The 21711-nt window shown below is 35.4% G+C and overlaps 1 protein-coding gene across 5 annotated transcripts in view; it reads right to left on the bottom strand.

The window, feature by feature from the left end:
* Positions 1–336: 336 nt before the first annotated feature.
* Positions 337–21711, bottom strand: part of TBC1D15 (TBC1 domain family member 15) — a 72641-nt gene continuing 51266 nt past the window's right edge. For 2 of the 5 annotated variants that reach the window (XM_036865467.1, XM_036865468.1), the window contains 7 exons: positions 16294–16410; positions 10501–10601; positions 6559–6658; positions 5710–5807; positions 3581–3697; positions 2952–3038; positions 337–1663 (listed from right to left, as the gene is read on the bottom strand). In XM_036865467.1, coding sequence (XP_036721362.1) covers positions 1442–1663; positions 2952–3038; positions 3581–3697; positions 5710–5807; positions 6559–6658; positions 10501–10601; positions 16294–16410 — 842 coding nt within the window. In that variant the 3' untranslated portion in view covers positions 337–1441. The remainder of the gene's footprint in view (positions 1664–2951; positions 3039–3580; positions 3698–5709; positions 5808–6558; positions 6659–10500; positions 10602–16293; positions 16411–21711) is intronic. The other 3 variants (XM_036865469.1, XM_036865472.1, XM_036865471.1) reach the window with 2 other exon arrangements.

Genomic DNA, 21711 nt, shown 5'->3' with positions numbered 1-21711 from the left:
TTCCCTAGCCTCTGGGGGAAAAAAAAAAAAATCTACCTACTGGACCATTTTAGAACTGTGTTTTTTATTTTACATTATTAACATCAATTGTAGGAAGCTGCTTTACTGATTCAGATAATTATATCCTCCAAGGCAACACTATGCCCAATTTCATGCTAATAAAAAGTTTCTTTAGTTCTATAAAGGGTCATGTTTCTTGCTTATTTCCACAATGCATTCAAATGACTGTTTCTATCACATAAAAATATACGAGGCACTGGGGCCCATCTTGGATTTTTTTCTTCTGATGAAAAACTAGCAGATTATTTCTAGGTGTAATTTAACTGAAAACACTACTTCAACTTCAAATTTATTTTAATGATATGTACAGAACTTAACAAATTACAATTAAAATGGAATCAGTTATGTTAATTACACATAACTTAATATCATGCAACACTGCATGGTAAAAACAACAGCTTCATTCATATACAAAAAAGTATTATTTTGAGACTCACGAATAGTATATTGAAATTTTTGACATAAGCTTTTTGTAAAGAGTATTTCATAAAAATTTAAAGACCTGATTAATCAGTTAATACATTATTAGGAAAGATAGTAAACTTTATTAGTAAAGTGAGACTACAAGCAATTAACTTGAAAATTATACCAGGTACAGGGTTGGATGTAGTCTCATGAAATAAATGTTTGGTTAAGAAAATAGTTTTGAAAAAGATCTCATATTGAAGCTATGTATTAACTTCGTGAAATCAGGTTATATAAATCAATAGTCAAGTTTATTCAGTTAAAGAAAATATGCCTATCCTTTCTTATACTCATAAATAAGTACTTATACAGTCTTTATATACAAGTGAAGAAAAATTCAATGTAAAAAATATACTGCCAATCCACTTCTTATGGTTGAAATAGCTCTTTATCTACACATTAAATTGCATTGATGAAAATGGCCAATTTATATCACATTCAACCAGCATAAATATTTAAGCTGTATTGTTGTAAACAAAAGAGAAAAACAAATTCTTTTATTTCGTCACTGGGTAACAATCTACTTCTCAACTTAGAATGCTATAGAAAGGCTCAACATTTAATCAAATCCAAACCCACTGAACTTGGAGTAAACAAAGTGAATGTTTTCAAAGTGCATAATTTCCAACTCATCCACTTGTAATATTTATCCAATTCCAGTTCATCAGCGAGAAAATAAAATGTACTTAGCTATAAAAATACTAAGGAATGTTATTGAAAAGGAAAGGCTATTTGGTAGAAGTAACTACAAAAATAATTAGTTTAAATCTTCGTAAAGCTTTAATGCAAGAACATCAGTACACTTTCTTTCCATAAACCTTAAAGCATGATCAATAACAAGATTTTAAATTTCCACCTTTCCAGTACTTGAAAAGAAGTTGCAACGAAGTGTCTCTTCAAAAAGCAAGAAGAATGATCATGCAGGTGTTACTCTGCTGACATTTGGGGACATGGATATCTCTGTTGGGTTGTCATCTCTGGCTCCACTGGCAGCAAGTACAGGCAAGGAGTTACTCTGAAATGCAGATGTCGGACAACTAGTCATGCCAACATTTTCATCTTCACCATTGTCTGAATCTGGTGTTGTAACTTCACTGTCCTGAAGCCCCAGGATCTCACAAACTGCTTGTGGCAACTCCTGAATAAGAAAAATCAAATATAAAATCATCATTCACCATAGAGGAAAAGTAATCACAAATTAACACTTCTATTTAATACTACCATCTAAGCATTTGCTTTAACAGTGTAATTGTTATGCACCCTCTCAAACCATCCTTCTCCACTCCAAATGAAACCCTAACCACTCGTTTTAGTAAGTGGTTCTCTGACCTTCTGTTCTGAATTAGCCACTCTCCACCCCATCCCACCACTCCCACAAGCATATTGTTTTCTAATATTCTACATTTATTTCATTCTCCTTATTGACACCATCTTTCTCCCTCAATACACAGAAGTTCCTTAAACATAAGAAGTATCTCACTGACAGGTTTTGTGTGTTTTTTTAAATTTAGTTTGGCTGCATTGGGTCTTCATTGCTGCGCACGGGCTTTTTCTAATTGTGTCGAGCAGGGGCTACTCTTCGTTGCAGTGCACGGGCTTCTCATTGCGGTGGCTTCTCTTGTTGCAGAGCACGGGCTCTAGGCGCACAGGCTTCAGTAGTTGTGGCATGTGGGCTCTAGAGCACAGGCTCAGTAGTTGTGGTGCACGGGCTTAGTTGCTCCGCGGCGTGTGGGATCTTCCTGGACCAGGGCTCGAACCCATGTCCCCTGCACTGGCAGGCGGATTCTTAACCACTGTGCCACCAGGGAAGCCCTCACTGGCAGGTTTTGAACAGAACAGCTATCAAATAACTGTGTGTAAAACTGAACCAAAATAAATATTTGGAACCATGATCAAATGACACAAAGACCAAATAAGAATTCTCATAAAAAATATAAAAACCAAAATACATCAAAAGTGTAATACTTTGGTTTAAATGCAGAATATAACACATCAACTTTGCCTTGTTTTTAGAGATTATTAAGAGTTTGACTGATACAAATGTAATGACATAGACCAAATACTCTTCATTTAATTATTTCTGATTAGCGTCTGTCTTTACTTAAAGATACTACATATTTAATATGAGGTCCTATTCTGTGTTCTTTGATTAGGTAATTTATCAATGCTTCTGCAGCCCCTTTAGTGTTTTCATTACTTTTGTCATTTTGCCTTATTATTATATGTTTCCTATCTAGCATAATTAACCAATTGTTTTCAATTAAGTGCTGTAAATTTATAATGGTAAACAAATGCTAGCCAATGCTTTGTGTCTGCCTTCAACTTGCTGCCAATTTTACTTCTAAAAGGAAAAATTATCTCTTGACCTCAATCCACCAAAAACATACAAACAAAAAAATCTTGTAATTACTTAAAACACTGTATACCTTGCATTTTACCATCTGTAGAGAAATTGCTTCTGCCTTGCATAGTACATCTTCCACATCAATTTTCATGGACAATTCATTGATATGCTAAAATAAATCAATAAAATAATCAATAAATAAAATAAAATAATTCAGTTTCAATGAAAATGAAACACTATTATATTCTACTATACAACTTATTACCAGTTATATTACACTGTAGATAAAATCCTTAAAATAACAACACCCTCATACTACAAGTAAACAGGAAATTTAATATATCTTTCATTAGATCATTTCAAGTTTTAAAGCTAAAGAATAGTTAATAAGCTTATGGAACATTAAATCCAGCAGTTGTCCCAAGTCTACTATCTCAAGTTATAAGCAAAAGAATTTTTTTAGAAAATTAAACTACACAAAAGAGCATTTGTTGAATTTCCTTTTCTTCCTAATTAGCTAGGAAAAATAACTGGCAATATGTACTTGCTGAACTGCCATTCTCAGAGAGTCAGTCCTAGTACTGACTGTTATTGATAAAATTTAAGTTACTTGAGGGATTCAATAATGCTCCAAGGAAATGTATGTATATCAATACCACCAAAAAGAGGAAAGAGCCAAAATATTAAAATTTAAGTTAAAGTAATAACTACCTTAAGTATTTCATTAAAGCCATAATGCTTTTCCATTATTTGCTGCTTTTCTGATTCCAGAATAGCACAACAGAGAAGAAGATGGAAATTTTTACATGGTAGTTCAGTCCACATTACCTATAAAAAATAGAACACCTATTTAGTAAACTCTATCAATTCTAAAATATTTTCCTCACAGATACAATGCTGAACTCTGAATGACTTCTGTGCAAAGCACGAGTTGCCTAGATGGAGTAGTCCACTCTTTTTCTAGTTAAGAAATGAGGTGTGGGGAAGGAAAGTCTTACTTTTACGTACGAAGTAACTATTATATTAATAGTTAATATAATATTAACTATTATATGAATATGATGAGTTCCAAATGTGGCTCTTTAGGTAACTACAGTAACACTGAGCCTAACCAGTATGATAAATGGTATTAACTAAGGAGCCACAGTCATGAGGTTAAAGTGTAAGGGTTAGAGGCATTTTCAGTATTTTTCTGAACCTTCAGTTTTTCACTTTTAAATCATCTTCAGTCTCGGTGGGGCGGGGGGCTGGGGGGAGGGGTACAGGGGAGTTAAATCACGGGAATAAAGATTCAGTTATACACTGCATGGAATCAAAAACACCCAGAGGTAGCTCTACATTCTAAACATCATATTATATAACTCAGAATATCCCTGACAAGAACTGGATTGACCACCCAAAATTTATACCCAAATGTATAAAACATTTGATCAATAGCTGCACTTCTTCCTAAGTATAGCTAATGCCCTAAAACTTAAGTTCTTAATTTCCCCCTGGTTAATGTACCTAATAATATCATTTTTTGGAAAGATCAAAAGAGCCATGTAGACACTACTATTAAAGCATACCTGAAATGTTTTTACTTCTTTTACCAGAAGTAAATTAAGTAGAATAATTTTCAGACTAAATCCAATTCTTGAAAGTTTAATTACAATGCAATTAACCTCAAAAGTTTCATTAAAAGTTCCAATTTATTTGGTAAACACAGACTAAGGAGTTATTACAGCTATGTTGATAATTTTTAAAAAGAAGTTGAGATAACAATTTAATAAAATTGATTAACTTTAAAATATGATTCTAGGTCAAGAACATGTGAGTTTTCCTTCTAATTTCAAACAAAGAAAGTGATCCTCCGTAAAGTGGTGATCCTTCAATCAGTGCATCACCTTCTCTAATGGCAGCACAGTCACCAGAAGTACAGGAGTCAATTTCCAGGTGTAAAAGCCTCAGGGTGCCCACTGTATACAAGTCTATTTATTATCCAAACAGATTATTTCCCCCATTCTTTCCTTGGGAATATTTCTGTCATCTTTACTTTTATAAAGATAAGGCATCAAGCAGTCATTATACCAATATTCTATTTCAAAAGCACATCCATCTGTTAACTTAACAATTAACAGATGTATAAGAAGAAAATAATAATTTTCTGTTTTTCATCAAGAGTTGCCCTGGGTGCAAGAGGGAATAAAAGGATATAAACCAAAAACATGATCATGAATATACTCTAGAGAGGGGAAGAGGGAAATGGGGCTTGGGGTGGTGCTTAAAGATATGAGCTATATCTTTAAATATATTTTGTCTTGGAAAGAAAGAGAAAAAACCAGAAGTGAATGCGGCAAAATATTTACATATGTTAAATGTGGATAGTAGGATATTTGTTATATTATTCTTAGTATTCTGCTCCAACTTAAATTTCTTTAAAAAAGCAAAACACAAGTCAGTTCCCTCCCAATATTTCAGACTACAAATAAAGTACTATCTCAATTGACTGGCTGCCAAAACTTCCTTAACTCTATTCAAATCTACACCCAAATGTGGCAGAGCCTCACATAAAGTCAAGCCTTCCAAGGAAAGAACACAGGCACAAGTGGTCCAGAGAACTGGTTCTGGGAAACCCACTGGCACCCAATCACACAAGGATTTGATTTACAGAAAAAAGCTCCAAAGACCACACATTCAGTTCAAGATGGTTAATTTTTAAGGAGAGACCACAAACCATTAGAATTTTCAGAACATAACTGCTTTAGAAATTTCAGTCAAAATATTATAATCCATTTACTCTACAGATACAAAATGTTTCCATAAAAAATATTAATTTTTACAATAATTTAAGAACTTACCTCCCATAATCGAAGAATATCTAGAAAACTAAATTCCCTTTTAAATCTGATTAAAAGCCATCTGAAGCAAAAATAAAGGTATCCAGAGTCCTGGGATTCTACACAGAAAAAAATATATATATGGCTTACTCTTATGCTAATTATCTCAGAATACAGTGACCTACTTCAAACTCAAATTTTTCTATTCATCTTAGGCTATTAAAAGTCCTATAAATTTAACTGCCTTCTACTAATTCAAGGAAACAATTTTAATTTGCAGGCTAACTTCTTTAAAAGAAAACCACCAAATAACAACAAATACAGTTGACCCTCCATATCTGCAGGTTCTGCATCCGTGGATTCAACCAAACATGAATGGAAAATTTTTGGAAAAAAAAAATTTCCAGAAAGTTCCAAAAAGCAAAACTTGAATTTGCCTTGCCTAGCAACTATTTACATAGTCTTTACATTGTATTTACACCTATTCACACAGCAGTTATATTGTGTTAGGTACACTAAATAATCTAGAGATGATCTAAAGTCTACAGGAGGATGTGCATAGGTTATATGCAAATACTGCACCATTTTACATAAGGGATTTGAGTATCCTCAGGTTTTGGTATAGGGGTGGCAGGTGGGTCCTGGAACCAATCCCCCACAAATACTGAGGGACAACTATAGTTCATTTTAAAAATAAACTGTTTTAAGGCAAAATTATACAAGGACAGTTTGGTCCCACACTTTTATTCCTCAGAGGAACCCAGGCAACATTGGTAGAGTATATACATCTTAAAAAGAGCTCTTTACATTTTTTCTCTGTTAGTATTACCTTACAATTTGCTGGGTATAGTTTTGTTTCATTAAACTTACCTAAGTAACTGCAAAATCCACTGTCCAACAATCGAAGTAAGGTACTTAGCTGAATTAGCTGGGTCTTCATGCCTTGCATTTGTTCTTCAAAATTTTGATGCTTTAAAAAAATAAATGTTATCACATAAGTTATATTTAATAAATATTTTATAGTACATAATCACCGATAACTATGCCATGAATATAATGACAAATGCTGGATTTATACCACACTGGTTATATTTTAAAATCACAACTAATTAAAATGCTAAAGCAACATTAAAAAGGAGGGAGAGAGAATCTTTGGTCTCAAACTAAGAATTATTTTTTCCCTCTATTCGTTTTTTTTTAGATAAAGAATAATGCAGAGACAGCAGGAGTAGACTGACTGATATATCAATACTTATTTCTTATGTCAAATAAGAGACTTGGTGAATGGAACACACATTGGAAAATAGACTTTTATCAAATCACTTCACTGTTAAATATTTCTTCAAATTAACATGAAATAAAATTAAGTTTAGCTTTAACATATATCGCATGTTAAAGAATTAGCTAATTATTTCTTAGATTTGATGACATTAGGGAATCTATGAAGTCAAAACCATTTTCATAACAACACTAAAACAATCTATGTATTTTGCACTTTAAATTCTCCCATAAGTGTAAAGGCTATATGATGTGTGATATTGCAATAGACTGCATACAGGAGCGGATATGCAAGTCAGCTGTGTTCTATTAAACTAAACTCCTAAACTAAACATTAAAGAAAATGAAAAATGGAAAATAATCCCTCTTCTCAGTAAACTCTGTTTTGGAAAAGTTACTTTTCATTAAAAAAAAAAGTATGTATACCAAGGTGTAGCAGGTTTACTGTCATTTTTAAATGAATGAATAAATAAATATTTATAAATTTCCTAGCATTAATTTTTCATATGACAAACATCAATAGATATAACCCACATAAACAAAAGCTCTTGGAATCCTCAATAATATTTAAGAGTGTGAAGGGGTCCTGAGATCATAAAGTTTGAGAACTACTGTGGTTACATGTTTTAAATAATCTTTGAAGTTTAAAAGATTCCCTACCAACACTTCAGTCAAGGTTTGGGGATGGAGAGTGCACCAAAATAAAGCCTTCTTAGATGATTCTGATCCCTTTAACCCTAGTGTTCTAACCCCTTTATGGTGAACTACTGCCCTAACCTTTGTGAAAAGCCTAAGAACAACATCCCCTCCCTCACACTTCTTTTTTAGTTTTTGAGAGAATAATAGTGTTTTATTAGAAGTATCTATCTGATTAGAAACCATTCATTCCTGGTAAAAAAAATTTTGAAAATTAAGGGCTACTGATTCTCAATAAAATGGCTTCTCTTCAGTGATTTAAATAGTTTAATTAGTGAACGAAATAGTTTTACAGACTAACGCAAGCCTTTGGGATATAGTTTCTTCACATTTCCCACATGGAACTATAAGGGAAAGGCAGAAATAACTCTTTGATTAACAGCATAATTTTTGTTGTGACATGACCAAAAGCTAAACTTGGTTTGGAAGTACCAACATGGCATAGCCACTGCTACCCACTCTGCTATAAAAAGCAGCACTCCCAAAACGACAGAAGCCAACTTCAGAAAAGTAGCTACTCCTGGAGAAAGGGAAATGAGGTCAACAGTGGATATACAAAGGGCATCAAGTGTAACTGTAAATAAATACGTGTGTGCATACATATACATAGGTATGTGTGTGTGTGTGTATATATATGGATGGGGGTGAGAAGGAAGGGTGGGACAAAACTATATGGCAAAATGAATGGTGGCTATAAGAAAGTTCGTCAGATCATTTTGCAAATATTTCTATATTTCGAAAACAAAGTCTATGCCTAGACCTACATTAGATGTAAGTATCAACAAAAGTAAATCTACAGACACTGAATTCAGCCTCACTAAAGTAGTTAAAACTTATGTTAAATAAATCCATAAAACAAAAAGGAGTCAAACAGCAGCACAGATTCAAGGACACCAAAACAACAGCAATGCAGTGAAAAATAATTGTGCGGATTATTTTGATTGTAACTTATTGCCCTTTCATTCAAATATTATGAAGCAAAAGATGTTAGCAGACAATATATTAAGAGATCTTTTTAGAATAAAGACTAGAAAAATCCCCAGACCATTCTCAATGGAAAAGGCAAACACAGAACATTTACTGTGAAAGAGACAGAACAAAGAACTTGAACCTTCATACACAAAAATGACAAATAGACTGTGAAGTGGTACACTGCAGATGTTCAGAAAGTAGTCTTTACATTTGACACCTAAATACATGCACACGTATGCATGTATGTATTTTTTTGGCACCACAAGCCAATATATTTGAACATGCCAATATTAGCTCAGTTTTATGAAAACTATTACTATAAAACACTAAATGCCGTATGTTTGTGCTAATTCTTGGAATACCTACTGTAAGTAGAGGTCTAAACTAAGCACTGGGGAAATATTCATGTGTTTATTCTACAAAAATCTGTTGAACAAAAACCTCATGTCAGGCATTAGGAAAATTCTGGAAGCATATCAGAGAACTAGTTAAATAAAGACATGACCCCTTTATCAAGGTGCATACTAGCTCTAGTGAAAAGAGGATAAACAACAAAAACACAAGGAAAGCAGACAAGTTTTTACACAATTAGTATCAGTTGTACAGACCTTTATAACAAATGCCTCAGGTTTCTAGAGCACCTGGGAGTAATTGGAACTAAGAAGGCAGGTAAAATCAATCAATCAAAAAGGTAAGGAATACAAACTGATATTACCATATTACTGCAATTAATAATCTTTCCAAATAATCCAAAAACATTAATTCATGGTAAAAGACTATATAATTTGAATATTACTTTAATAGTAAAAGAATATTTTAAAACTATCAAATCTTATCAAGTATGGAAAAGAACTAGGAGAAGTGAGGATGAGTTGGAACCATGGATAAGAGACTTGAGGAAATAGATAAAATTGGGACAAATTAGAAGGGGAAATAACAAATAGGCAAGCAAGAGAGGAAGAACAGAAGTAATCAAAAAATAGAAGTAATCAAAAAATTTCACATCTGTATCCCAGACTCTCCACTACAGGGAAACATTTTATATGACTACATATTCAAATCTTTATTCCTTTGCAAGCAAGCCATCTCAATATCCAACCATCAAGGCCCAGCATCAAGTATATTTATTTTATTTTGAAACAGTACAGTGACCTATGTAGTCAGGTCTTTGGATTTCATATGCTTTTATATGCTCTTAGCCCCTTTCCTTTTTTTTTCCCCTTTCTAATAGATTACTTGAGAAGACTGTGCTATTTTATTTTCCTGTTAATACTGTACTATTGTCCTAGAACTCTGTCTCCAAGATATATCAATGATAATAGATAAAATGTTCCTTATAATAATATGTATATATAGACACAGTTCAACTCTAATAATCGCATGCTTAGGAAAAAACTAAGAAGCTGTCAACGTTACAAATAGTTCAAACACATCTGGAGAAAAATCAGCCACTATAATGACAAAATACAAAATGTTCACAAAAGCTAAGGATATTACTTGGCATGACTAAGCTTTATCTCTGAAACAGATGATATGAAAGTTCAACTACTTCACAAGAACTGAAATCATCTTTTTCATCAATATTCTATAATGACTCATGGTTCTGCAGATCATAAGCATTTACCAATATTAAATCCTGATTATTCCTGTTCTATAGGCACTTACTATCTACTTTTTGTATTGAAAACAATACCAGCATTTCCAAGCCTCTTGAAAAGGCTATTTAAAAAAGAAACAAATGAACAAACAACATAGAGCAGTTTTTTTTAAGTTCTACCATAATTGGCTAAATATAAACATCAATCTTATATAATAAGATTATTATACAACTAAAATTTTCAAAATTAGTTTGGAATGGAACCTTACCATTTGGTCCATGTAGGAGGCAAAGCACCAAAAGGCATCTACTTCATTTTCCATCACATATAAAAGAGGGGAAAGTAAGTCACTCATTCCTTGCACATATCCTAAGAAGAACAGAAAAAACTAATCATATCTCTAAAAACCTAAGCTTTATATATCCATCTGTGCATATCACCACCATTTCACTTAAAACTGCATCTTTTTTCTTGTTTTCAGAAACTGGTAGATACTGATGTTCGTAAACAATGAGGAGGAAATCTAGCAATCAGGTGAGAAAGGTGAGTTGTTTTGTACTGAGATATCAACAGATACATAACTGCTAGCATGTGTCTTAGTGTAAATATCATTATCAAGAGAGGGTAATATTATTAAAAAATAATGTGCAAAAAAGCATTATGATAAAGAAGAGGGGTGAAGGGAAATCCAGAGGAATATCAACTTTAATAAATATTAAAAAAAAAAAAAGTCAAAGGGAAGAAAGTTGCAAGGCCAGAGTAGTCAACCACCACCAAACTACGAGGAATAAGCCCAGTAAAATAAGAACTAAAAAGGATCCAACTGCTTTAGCAACCAGACATTGGTAATCTACCCAAAAGAAATCACAACAAAATTACCTCTTTTAAGTGGTTGTATTTATGTTCTTTTTTTTCCCTTTTGCTGTTACTCTAGACCCAACCAATGCTAGCCAATGGTCTTACTTAATCCAATCAATATTTTGTACCTAAAACTACCATTTTAACCACCTTTCTCTTGTGCTCTTATAATTTCTCATCATGACACTAATTTGCAGCCCTAGATTAAAAGAAAAATTGGAAAGTTAAAGAATCAGGCCCCTCACTTAAAAAACAAACAAAAAATCTTTGTTTTGCTTTTCACCTGACCACGTCAAACGTCTTATTTTTTAGTTCCATCTTATAAAATCCTCAATTTTCTTAATTGTTTTACAATTAAATTTCAGACTTAAGATACAGATTCTTGAATCAACAAAGGAACAAGAGCTCTTACTAAGCCTTTTCACAGACATATCATTCAACTTTGGTAACTTTTGTACATTCGTTAAAGTTACATAGAGATTTTTTTTTCCCAGTGATAGCTTGGGAAGTCTGTGGAAAACATAGTCTTTCATTTGCAGCCAACACTTACATTCTTATCATTCACCAATATCTGTGTGCAATGAAGCCATTTAAAACAGTGTATATTTTTAAAAGGGGGGGTATATTTCTGCCTGCAGTCATACACAATTTTACATCACTCTTCCTATTCTGGAAGAAAACTTTAAAAATGACCCCAGGAAGCATGTAAGCCAAAGTCTCTTGAGAAAACTCAGATTAAAAGTATAACAGAAAGAAACAGTTCACTTCAGGATCTCCTTACACATAAAAGTTTAGCTCTATCTGCTCTTAGCCTCTACCCTGTTGAAACGGAGCAGGACCCTATGGTCCTTGCCCTCCACCTCCTCCGCCTGCCTTTTGCCTGTGGAAAAACTTTAGCCAAAGAATAAGTTTAACCAGAGAAGTGAGAAAATGCAGAAACAAAGGAAAACAGTCAAAGGAGACCAAATAATAATAGTTTAGTCATTAAGCATAGTCAAGGATCTTTAGTTCCTTCTTAAGGGCTGTAGATAATATTCTGAGCCATATCCTGAGGTCTGTCTTAAAGATACTGAAACCCCCAGCAGGTGGAAGAAGTTAACTACATGATGACCAGACTGCAGCCATGAGCTGCCACAATTCCGAGAACTGGCCTCAAAGAAATGGAAACAAACCGACCCTAGAGCTGAAGATTAGCTGTACCTAAAACAATCAAGATGATGCTGACCAGACCACTGATGACCAATTTCAAGATGGTCAGAGCTGACTGTGCTGTTTCTGCACAGAGCCCCTCCCTCTGTCTATAACAGCTCTTGCCCACTGACTGTCAGTGGTGGGAGTCGGCCTCTGGACAGACGTCCGCCCTTACCACCCCCAGACCCCAACACTGACAGCATCCAAAACAAAACAAACTTTCCTTTCCGCCAACCTGGCCTCTTTATTGGCTTTTGAGCAACGAGCAGCCGGACCCCACTTTCAGTTACACTATCATCTACTGCTACGCCTAATCCCTCCCAACCTCACTATGTCTACCCTACACCCTGCGGAAAAGTATGTCTCTACGCACGTTAGCACACACACACACACACAAACTTAGGTTCCCATGGCAGGTATCCAATTATTACAGTACCAAACAATGGAGTTACCAAGACATTTAGAGAAAAGTGCTAGAAAAAGTGGCATACGACATGATATCTAAATGTAAGCATTTATACAACTTTATTGCAGATGCTTTTTTAAAAATAATACACACGACATGATTAATTCTGTGTGTCAACTTGAGTGGGCCACAGGATGCCCAGATGTCTGGTTAAACAGTATTTCTGGGAGTATCTGTGAAGGTGTTTCTAGAAGAGATTAGCATTTGAATTGGTGAGCTGATTAAAGCAGATGGCCCTCAGCAATGTGAGTAGGCATCACCCAATCCACTGAGGACCTGAATAGAATAAAAAGATGGAGGAAGACTGAATTTGCTCTCTGCTTGGTTGGTTGAGGTGAGACAGCGCTTTGCCCTCAGTGCTCCTGGTTCTCATGCCTTCAGACTCAGGACTGGCACCTACGCCACTGGCTCTCCTGCTCTCAGGTCTTTAAACTATACCACCAGCTCTCTTGAGTCTCCACCTTATAGATGGCAGCCTGTGGGACTTCTCAGTCTCCATAATCACATAAGCCAGTATCTTATAAGAAATCTTTTTTTTTCTTTACTTCTTTCCCTGACTAATACAACACTTTTAAGAAAGAATAAGTAGGTTAGAAGGAAGACTAGATTGTTATCATCAGAACTTTCCTACATGGCAATGACACAGTGAAAGCAATGACAAATATGAAGGTTAAACCAATTAAAGCATGAAGGAAATTTATGTGAATTCAACAAAGTGGAAAAGAGTACCACTTTCCTGGGTCTGACCACATATAGTCTGTAACAGAAATATTTCAAAGCATGCTGTTCGAAAGATTTACAAAGCACCTTTCCTCTAGGGCGGAAAAAGTGCTTTATTATAAAGTTATAATGAATAAAAATTTCTAAGAAGCTAATTTAATCCTTTAAGTCTTCAGCTTTCTTACAGGATCACTACCATAAAGTTTTAGTTAAAGCAAGCAGTCAAATTAATCTTCATATTGTTGTTGCTTTTAATCCATTTTATTTTATACATGATGTTCTTTGGGGTATGTCATGAGTTGTGGGTGTGGAATTAATGTACAAATTCCTTTTAATTAAAGAAAGATTAAAGCTGTTTAAATTAGCATTCAGTGATGCTCAGATTCTGCACTAGTGCTGACTGATGAACATCTTAATCAGCACTACTACAATTTCTGAAGTAGTTCCCCCAAATTATTTTCATAGCAAAGTTGTTTCCGTGTGGAGGTGTGAGAAATGAACTCCTTACCATCCTAGTGTACACATTCTTAAAGAGAAAAGAAAAATTTCATCTATATACAGGTCAACATTCCAGGTTAACTGAAGCTTATTCGGTTATTAGAAGATCAATTTTATTTTTTTAAATCTTAAGAGGTGGAAATCATTTTTTTTTAACTAGACACTCTCCTGCCTTCTTACATACAGTATTTTGAGTATAATTTAACCTTTTACTGCTTATTCAGGATCAGATTATGAACATACACTGTAAAAAACAAAACAAAACAATACCTCCCATAGAAACAACTTAGATACAGTGTCTGCAATAACTAAAAATTGCTCTTCCTTGAGCTCTTCTGTCTGCTTTTGGTAACTTTTGTCTTCTTCCTCACTATTAATGAGACTATATTCAACACAAATACACCTACACCTCATCTATGGGCTAAGAAGCCAAACAACTCAATAGGAAAGAATCAACTATAAGAGTAAATTTACAGCCCGGATTACTTTGCTATGAGTAAAAAGCAAGAGATTTGGTCCAGTGCTTTATGAAAACTACCCTGACTTCTCCCAAGCCCAGAGTTCTTAATAAAATCCCTGGGTATGTTTCAAATAACTTAAAGTATTTGACTGGAAAGAATGTGGGGTTAATACAGACAAATGGAAACAGCAATTTATCCGAATAGCTGGTCTGGGACTCAGTTCCTGAAAAAACTGAGCATTCAGGAACTCCTTCTGAGAATATGCATTAATTCCTATCTCAAAATTACCAACTGAGAGTACAGGGCAATGCCTTTTGTTCCCTAGGACGACAGTCCTATTCCCCACAGTGGTTAACAGAAACTAAGACGGCAATGGGTCAGGGTGCTGAATGTGTAAAGGTAAGAATGCCAGGCTGAAATAAAGACCTGGGTCTCTACCCCCAGTCCAATATTTACTACTTGTACAACCCTGAGTCACTGTCTAAATCAATATAACCTTACTCATAAAGTGGGGATTATCTCCCCACTTCTTCAAAAGGCTTCTAATAGAATCAAAATTGAAATCCAAGTTGAGTAATAACAGCACTCTGTAACCTGAGAAGCACTCTACTAATATTTTCAACAATCCAATTTGAGGCTCACTATAGGTGTGATAGACAGGACTGGCTACATTTCACATTTTAAAGAGAAATCTGTGATATTCAACTATTGTCACCAGAGGCTGATGCTTCAAGATCCATAACAGAATTTACATCTTCCCCTAACTTACATATAAGAATCCAAAAGGAATTCACATAGATACAAACAGTGAAGAAAATGTACCCATAATTCAAGTTTCATTTGGGTTTAATATGACAAATACCCAATTACCTTCCCCAAAAGATGTCTCAAGCTCTATTAAGGTAATCTGGAAACATCTACTTTCACTATCCTCTACTTGGGAGTCACTAACATCAGTAGGTAACTCAAACTTTTCCATTCTTTATACTTATTTAAAGGTTGATGCTTAGGGAATTTATTGGTCCTTTAAAGAAACAGCTCAAGTTCTCTTGTCCCTTAAAATATTGGTTCCTTAGGCTTTCTATCCCTTAGCATCACTTCCCCATGCAATCCCCCACTCCCACCACCAACCCCAGTCTTTCCAACCCATTCTTGGTAGAAAACAGACTAACCAAGAAAAGAGAGTAAGCTCCACACGCCCTAGATAATTATCTGCACCATTTGTCTATAATATCAAATCAGCATTTTCTTCACAAGGGATAAAGCCTATCAAAAAAAGGTTCCCCAACTTTCTCAATTCACAGTACCCTTAGTGCCTCAGGAACTGTTTCCAAGGCATCCCTAGGCTCAAAAATATTACTAACAATTTCCATTTATTAAACAGATCCAAACAACTTAATATTTATATCCTATTTAACTTAACACCTGTTGGGGCACTACACTACTCAACCTTGGAATCCAATTGGATACCACCATCCTCATCTATTTTCACACAGTACTTGCTTATCATAGCAAGGCCAAAACTCTGCTTTGTAAAGATATAACTTCATCAGAAGGAGTCTGGTGATCTAATGATGAAAACCCTGAACTACTCCAGCTAGTAGTTAGAGCAGTGTCCTACAGACGTCACTGTATTTCCCTCAAATATTTAAATATCCCACATTGTCCCCATGAGTCTGCTGCAGCAACCCAGTGCTCCTTGGTGCACAATTTGGGAACCACAGCCTTTTAAGTTTCCAGTCCCCTGTGGAACACCCCTATAAAACTAGGCCACAGAACTATTTACATGTGCCTAACAGGTTAATAAATTTAAATTCTAAATAAACGTACATAATATCTTTAATTAGGATGTTAGAGGAGAACTTACCTAAATCAAAATCATACATACAGTAGGTCATCAAAATGTCATGAAGCAAAATCAACCCTGGATTATCTTGGCCTTCATAAAACTTGTTTGTTCGATCTGTTCTGTTAACATCTTTTTCTGAGGAAGAAAATCATCACATATTTGAAAACCTTTAGAATAACAGATTTTTATAAAGCTCACATCTTACAAGTACAGAGTTATTTTTCTTGTTATTAATCTTACTCTCTTGTCAAGCTTTTAAAATGAAAAAATTCATCAAATTCCATTTCAGATATGCAATAAAGTAACATTTTGGAAACCTCCTCTTGGGTATATTTTAAAATATTTTTCAATTTTTATCTAAACATAGAAATCTTTTAATTGAATAGCAGGAAATACATTCAATTAATTAAAACCAACACCAAGTAATAGTTCACATTAGTTAGCAATAAAAATGCCAGTCATGGGCTTCCCTGGTGGCCCAGTGGTTAAGAATCTACCTGCCGGTGCAGGAGACATGGGTTTGAGCCCTGGTCCAGGAAGATCCCACATGCCACAGAGCAATAAAGCCCGTGCGCCACAACTATTGAGCCTGAACTCTAGAGCCCGCGAGCCACAACTACTGAAGCCTGAGTGCCTAGAGCCTGTGCTCTGCAACAAGAGAAGCCACCGCAATGAGAAGCCTGCGCACTGCATCAAAGAGTAGCCCCCGCTCGCCACAACTAGAGAAAGCCCGTGCAGCAACGAAGACCCAACGCAGCCAAAAATAAATAAATAAAATAAATTTATAAAACAAAAAAAAATGCCAGTCATGAATACATGTGATAGGCAGTAGTATTTGAAAACAGTAATGAAAAAAGTTACTATGCAATCAAGTGTAATCAAAGAGATTTGTTTCATTCATAATTGCTTCATTCATTATGAGAAGTACTGTCAACTTCTTTGTCATGTTCCATAATCATCTTTAGGACAAATTACTTCTTCATTCTCATATATACATTATTCAGTTTACATATAAAATAAATAAATAAATAAATAGTTTACATATAAAATAAGCAATCTATTTTAATTTTGAAAAAAAAGAAAATCCACATTTTTCTGGAAACGATTTCAAAACGTTAAAAACAATTTTAGAAACATCACCAGGAGTGTATCTCAAGTTGTACTGACAATTCAATTAACAAACACTGATACCTGCTAGATGCATCTTGTTGTGAAAGACCTTACAACTAAAAAGGCATTCCCCGAACTTCAATCCCTCAGTAAATTACGAAAAAATAATTTAAAGAAATTTAAAGTGATTAATTTACTCTATAATCAATTTTGTTTAAAAGTTATAACTGTCCTCTCCCCCCATTAAATTGAATAATCTGAAAACATTCTCAATAATTGCTGTGAAGAGATGAGGAGGTATTTTACAACAAAGCAGAATCTAACGTGACATGAGTTTAGATTCTATAAGGGCATTTTAAAAATCAGCAGGACAGGGCTTCCCTGGTGGCGCAGTGGTTGAGAATCTGCTTGCCAATGCAGGGGACACGGGTTCGAGCCCTGGTCTGGGAAGATCCCACATGCCGCGGAGCAACTAGGCCCGTGAGCCACAACTACTGAGCCTGCGCGTCTGGAGCCTGTGCTCCGCAACAAGAGAGGCCGCGATAGAGGCCCGCGCACCGCGATGAAGAGTGGTCACCGCTTGCCGCAGCTAGAGAAAGCCCTTGCACAGCAACAAAGACCCAACACAGCCATAAATAAATAAATAAATAAAATAAATAAATTTTTAAAATGATATAAGGGAAGTAATATATCTAGAAACTATTCCTAGAAAGAAAATGAGCACTGAAATTTTTTTTAAAAGGTCTTCACTAAATCCAACTCTCTATCTAACTTGATGTAGCTAAAAAAGACTGAAGAAAAGCACAACCATGCTGACTGATCCATTTTATATTCACTATCACTAACCTCAAGTGGATCCTTAATGCTGCCTGGCAATCATGCTCTATTTCCCTCAGCATTCCCTCTCTCTTTTCATATAGCTGTTTTACATCTTCTCCTCTCTCCTCAAGCCTCCAACGTGTTACCTTCTCCCACACCTTAGCTCTGAGGATCTTGTTTCCTATTTCTGAGAAAACAGAAGTTATCCAAAGAGAACTTCCACAGATTCCCACTATTTTAACCACATAACTGCACTTGTACCCAAAGTCTCCCTTCTCTCCTATCATTATACATGAGCTTCCATGATTGTGGCTACAATCAAATACCTCCTCTTGTGCATGAAATCCATGCCCTATTGGCTACTCAAGGACACTGCTCTAGTTAATTCTTGCCTCCTTTTCTAGTTTCACAAGTTTTTCCTCCTACTGGACCATTCCCACCCAGCATTCAACCATACCATTGTTTCTCTCATCATCATAAAAACCTTTCTTAACCTCACTTTTCCCTCTAACTGCCACCCCATTTTCTCCCTGACTGTTTACAGCAAAACTTCTTCAAAGAGCTGTATACATTGTCTCCATGTCCTCTACTCCCATTCCCTCTTGAACTCACTCCAGTCAGGCTGTCACATCCACCACTCCACCAAAACTCCTTTTTAATCAAAATCTTCAGTGATCTCCTTATTACTCTGTTCAACAGTCAATCCGAGTTTTCATTTTACTTGACATCCCAGTCACTCCTTCTTGAAATACTTTCTTCACTTGACTTCAGGACAAACTCTCATGTTTTCTCTCCTTTTTCTCTGGTTCTTTTCTCAGTCTCTTTTCCTAATTGTCCCTACTTGTAAGTTAAAGTGCCTCAGAGCTCAAGTTATCAGACCTCTTCTTTTCTAAATGCACTTGCTCCCTTGGCAATTTCATCTAGTCTCCTACCATCTATATGTTGATAACCTCTAAATTTCTATCCCCAGCCCCTAGCTGTCCTCTGAATTCCAGCCCTATATATCCACTTCCTACTCTTAAGGACATTCAATAGGCTTTCTCAAACTTAATATGTCCAAAACTAAACTCCAAATATTCCCCTCCAAACTTGCTTCTCTCATAGTTTTCCCTGTCTGAATAAAAAACAGCAACTCTATACCTCCAGTTGCTCACCTTAAAAACTCTGTCATTCTTGAGTATTTGCTTCTCTTGTCTGACACTGATATATCTGCTAAACCTCCAAAATACATGAAGAAACCAACACTGAGGCCTCCCACCCACTCACTCCACCCCCCACCCTGACTCACTCCACTCTAGCCACACGGTCTCCTTGCTCTTCTTCTAACATGTGGAAGTCCTAAAGCAGAAACAAGTCTAGACCATGTTGTTCCCCTCTGCCCAAAATGTCCTTCACCCAGATAGTGGTAAAGCATACACCCTCTGCTTCTTTAAGTCTCTATTCAAATTTCACTCAAGCGCTAGCCACCTGGCTCAAGCAACCATCATCTCTCATCTAAATTACAGCAATAGCCTCAAATGGTCTTTCTACTTTCACCTTGCCCCTCAGAGCTATTCTCCATATAGTAGCCAGAGTGATTTGCTAAAAACAAGTCAGATTAGGTTACTCTTCTGCTCAAAATCTTCCATTGGCTTCCCATCTCTGTCACAGTAAAAGTTCGAGTCTCTACAATACACTACAAGGCTCTACGTGATCTGTACCTATTCCTCCACTGTTTCTTCTCTGACCTCATCAGTTTCTATACTCTACACCAACTCACTCCAGCCACACCTCCCAGCTGTACTTCAAACATGCAGAGACCCTGGAATGTAATGTAAACAAGTCTAACATGTGTTGTTCCTTTCTGCTTGGAATGCCCATCACCTAGATATCTGCATGGCTCACTCATTCCCCTTTTCAAGTTTCTACTCAAATATAACATCCTCAGTAAAAGCCTTCTCTCGTCACCCAAATTAAACCTGCAACATCACACATTAAATCTCCTAACCATCTTCCCTGCCTTATTTTTCTTATTTAGCACTTATCACTAATATACCACATATGTTACTTACTTGTTTACTGTCTGCTCTTCCCCACAAGAATTTTGTCTGTTTTGTTCACTGATGAATTCCCAGTGCCTAAAGGAGAGCCTCATATATAATATGCACTAAGTAAATATTTATTAAATGAATGAACATATGATTAAAATAATCAATGTGATTTCCAAAAAGACCCCTGGTGATTCTAACATGCAGCCAAAATTAGGAAACAGTGCTCTAAAGACTTGGATTCCTGGGCCTTCTTATCTACCTCTTTTTTCCCTAGGTGACATCATCTATTCCCATGGATGCTTATATTGATAATACCCAAATTTATATATCCTACCCAGACTACTCCAGATTATTCAACTAGCCACTTGACATTCCATTTGTATATCTCTCCTTAAGATATATATATAACATCTAATTCAATTTCACTATACCTCAGGCGTCTCAGTAAGTAGCACCACCAAATGACCAATTTCTCAAGCCAAGAAATGTAGTCCCATCCCTGATTTCTCTTTCCCCTTCATAACCCACATTTAATACATCAGAAAGTCTTATCAATTTTATCACCAAAATATAACTTGAATCCATCTACTTCTCTACATCTCCACCACCACCATCTCTTGCTTTGGAGTCATTCCTACTAATTGGTCTCCCTGTTCCTACTCTTACCTTGATTCAATCCAATTTCCACAGAGCAGAAAAAATGACTTTAAAATATAATGATCTTATTTAAAATACTCCAATAGTTCCTCTTCATACCTGACAGTCAACTTCTTGGCATGATCCACAAGGCCTACAGCTTATCTGTATATTTTTTTTCAATACAGAGAATTTATACCAAAACAAACAAACAAAGAAAACAGCAACAAAAAGCTTTTGGTAATTTTTCCTGAAGAATACTTTTGGGAAAAAATATTACAGGAAAAAAATGTTTTAAAATGAATGTATACATACTTCTATTAGTAGAAAGCACAGTATAGTTGAAAGGCCACTTAATAATTAGATCTGATTATGAAGGAGTCTATGCTATGGAACTAACTAGATAGATGACTTAAGACAATTTACTAACCTTTTCTGAGCTTCAAGTTTATTATCTGCTAAAAATGAGAAAATTGGACTAAATTTTGTTTCAATTCAAATTATATAATGGGCATATAAAACATCTAAATTTTTCTTCCAATCTCATGGAAACAGTGAAAATAGGACACAAGAAAGATTGAGAAGATCAGAGTCATCACTGCTGTTGCTTGACAAAAGGGGAAGAGTATGGCATGTGGAAGGAAAAGGCTTAACATACTGGATTAGTTTATCTCTAAGATCTCTTTCAGTCCCAATACTTCCAAGCAGGAAGAAACAGTCCATTATCATTTTCCCTACTGAAACAGAAAATAACAGGAGGCTTCAGTTGGAAACTTCAGATAACCCCATGCCTCAAGATCCCCAACCTTTTGTCTTAACCAGAGGAAGGACATAGTTTATT

Source organism: Balaenoptera musculus, chromosome 10, assembly GCF_009873245.2.
Source record: "Balaenoptera musculus isolate JJ_BM4_2016_0621 chromosome 10, mBalMus1.pri.v3, whole genome shotgun sequence".
NCBI lineage: Eukaryota > Metazoa > Chordata > Mammalia > Artiodactyla > Balaenopteridae > Balaenoptera > Balaenoptera musculus.
This window is presented reverse-complemented; position numbering and strand designations above follow the sequence as displayed.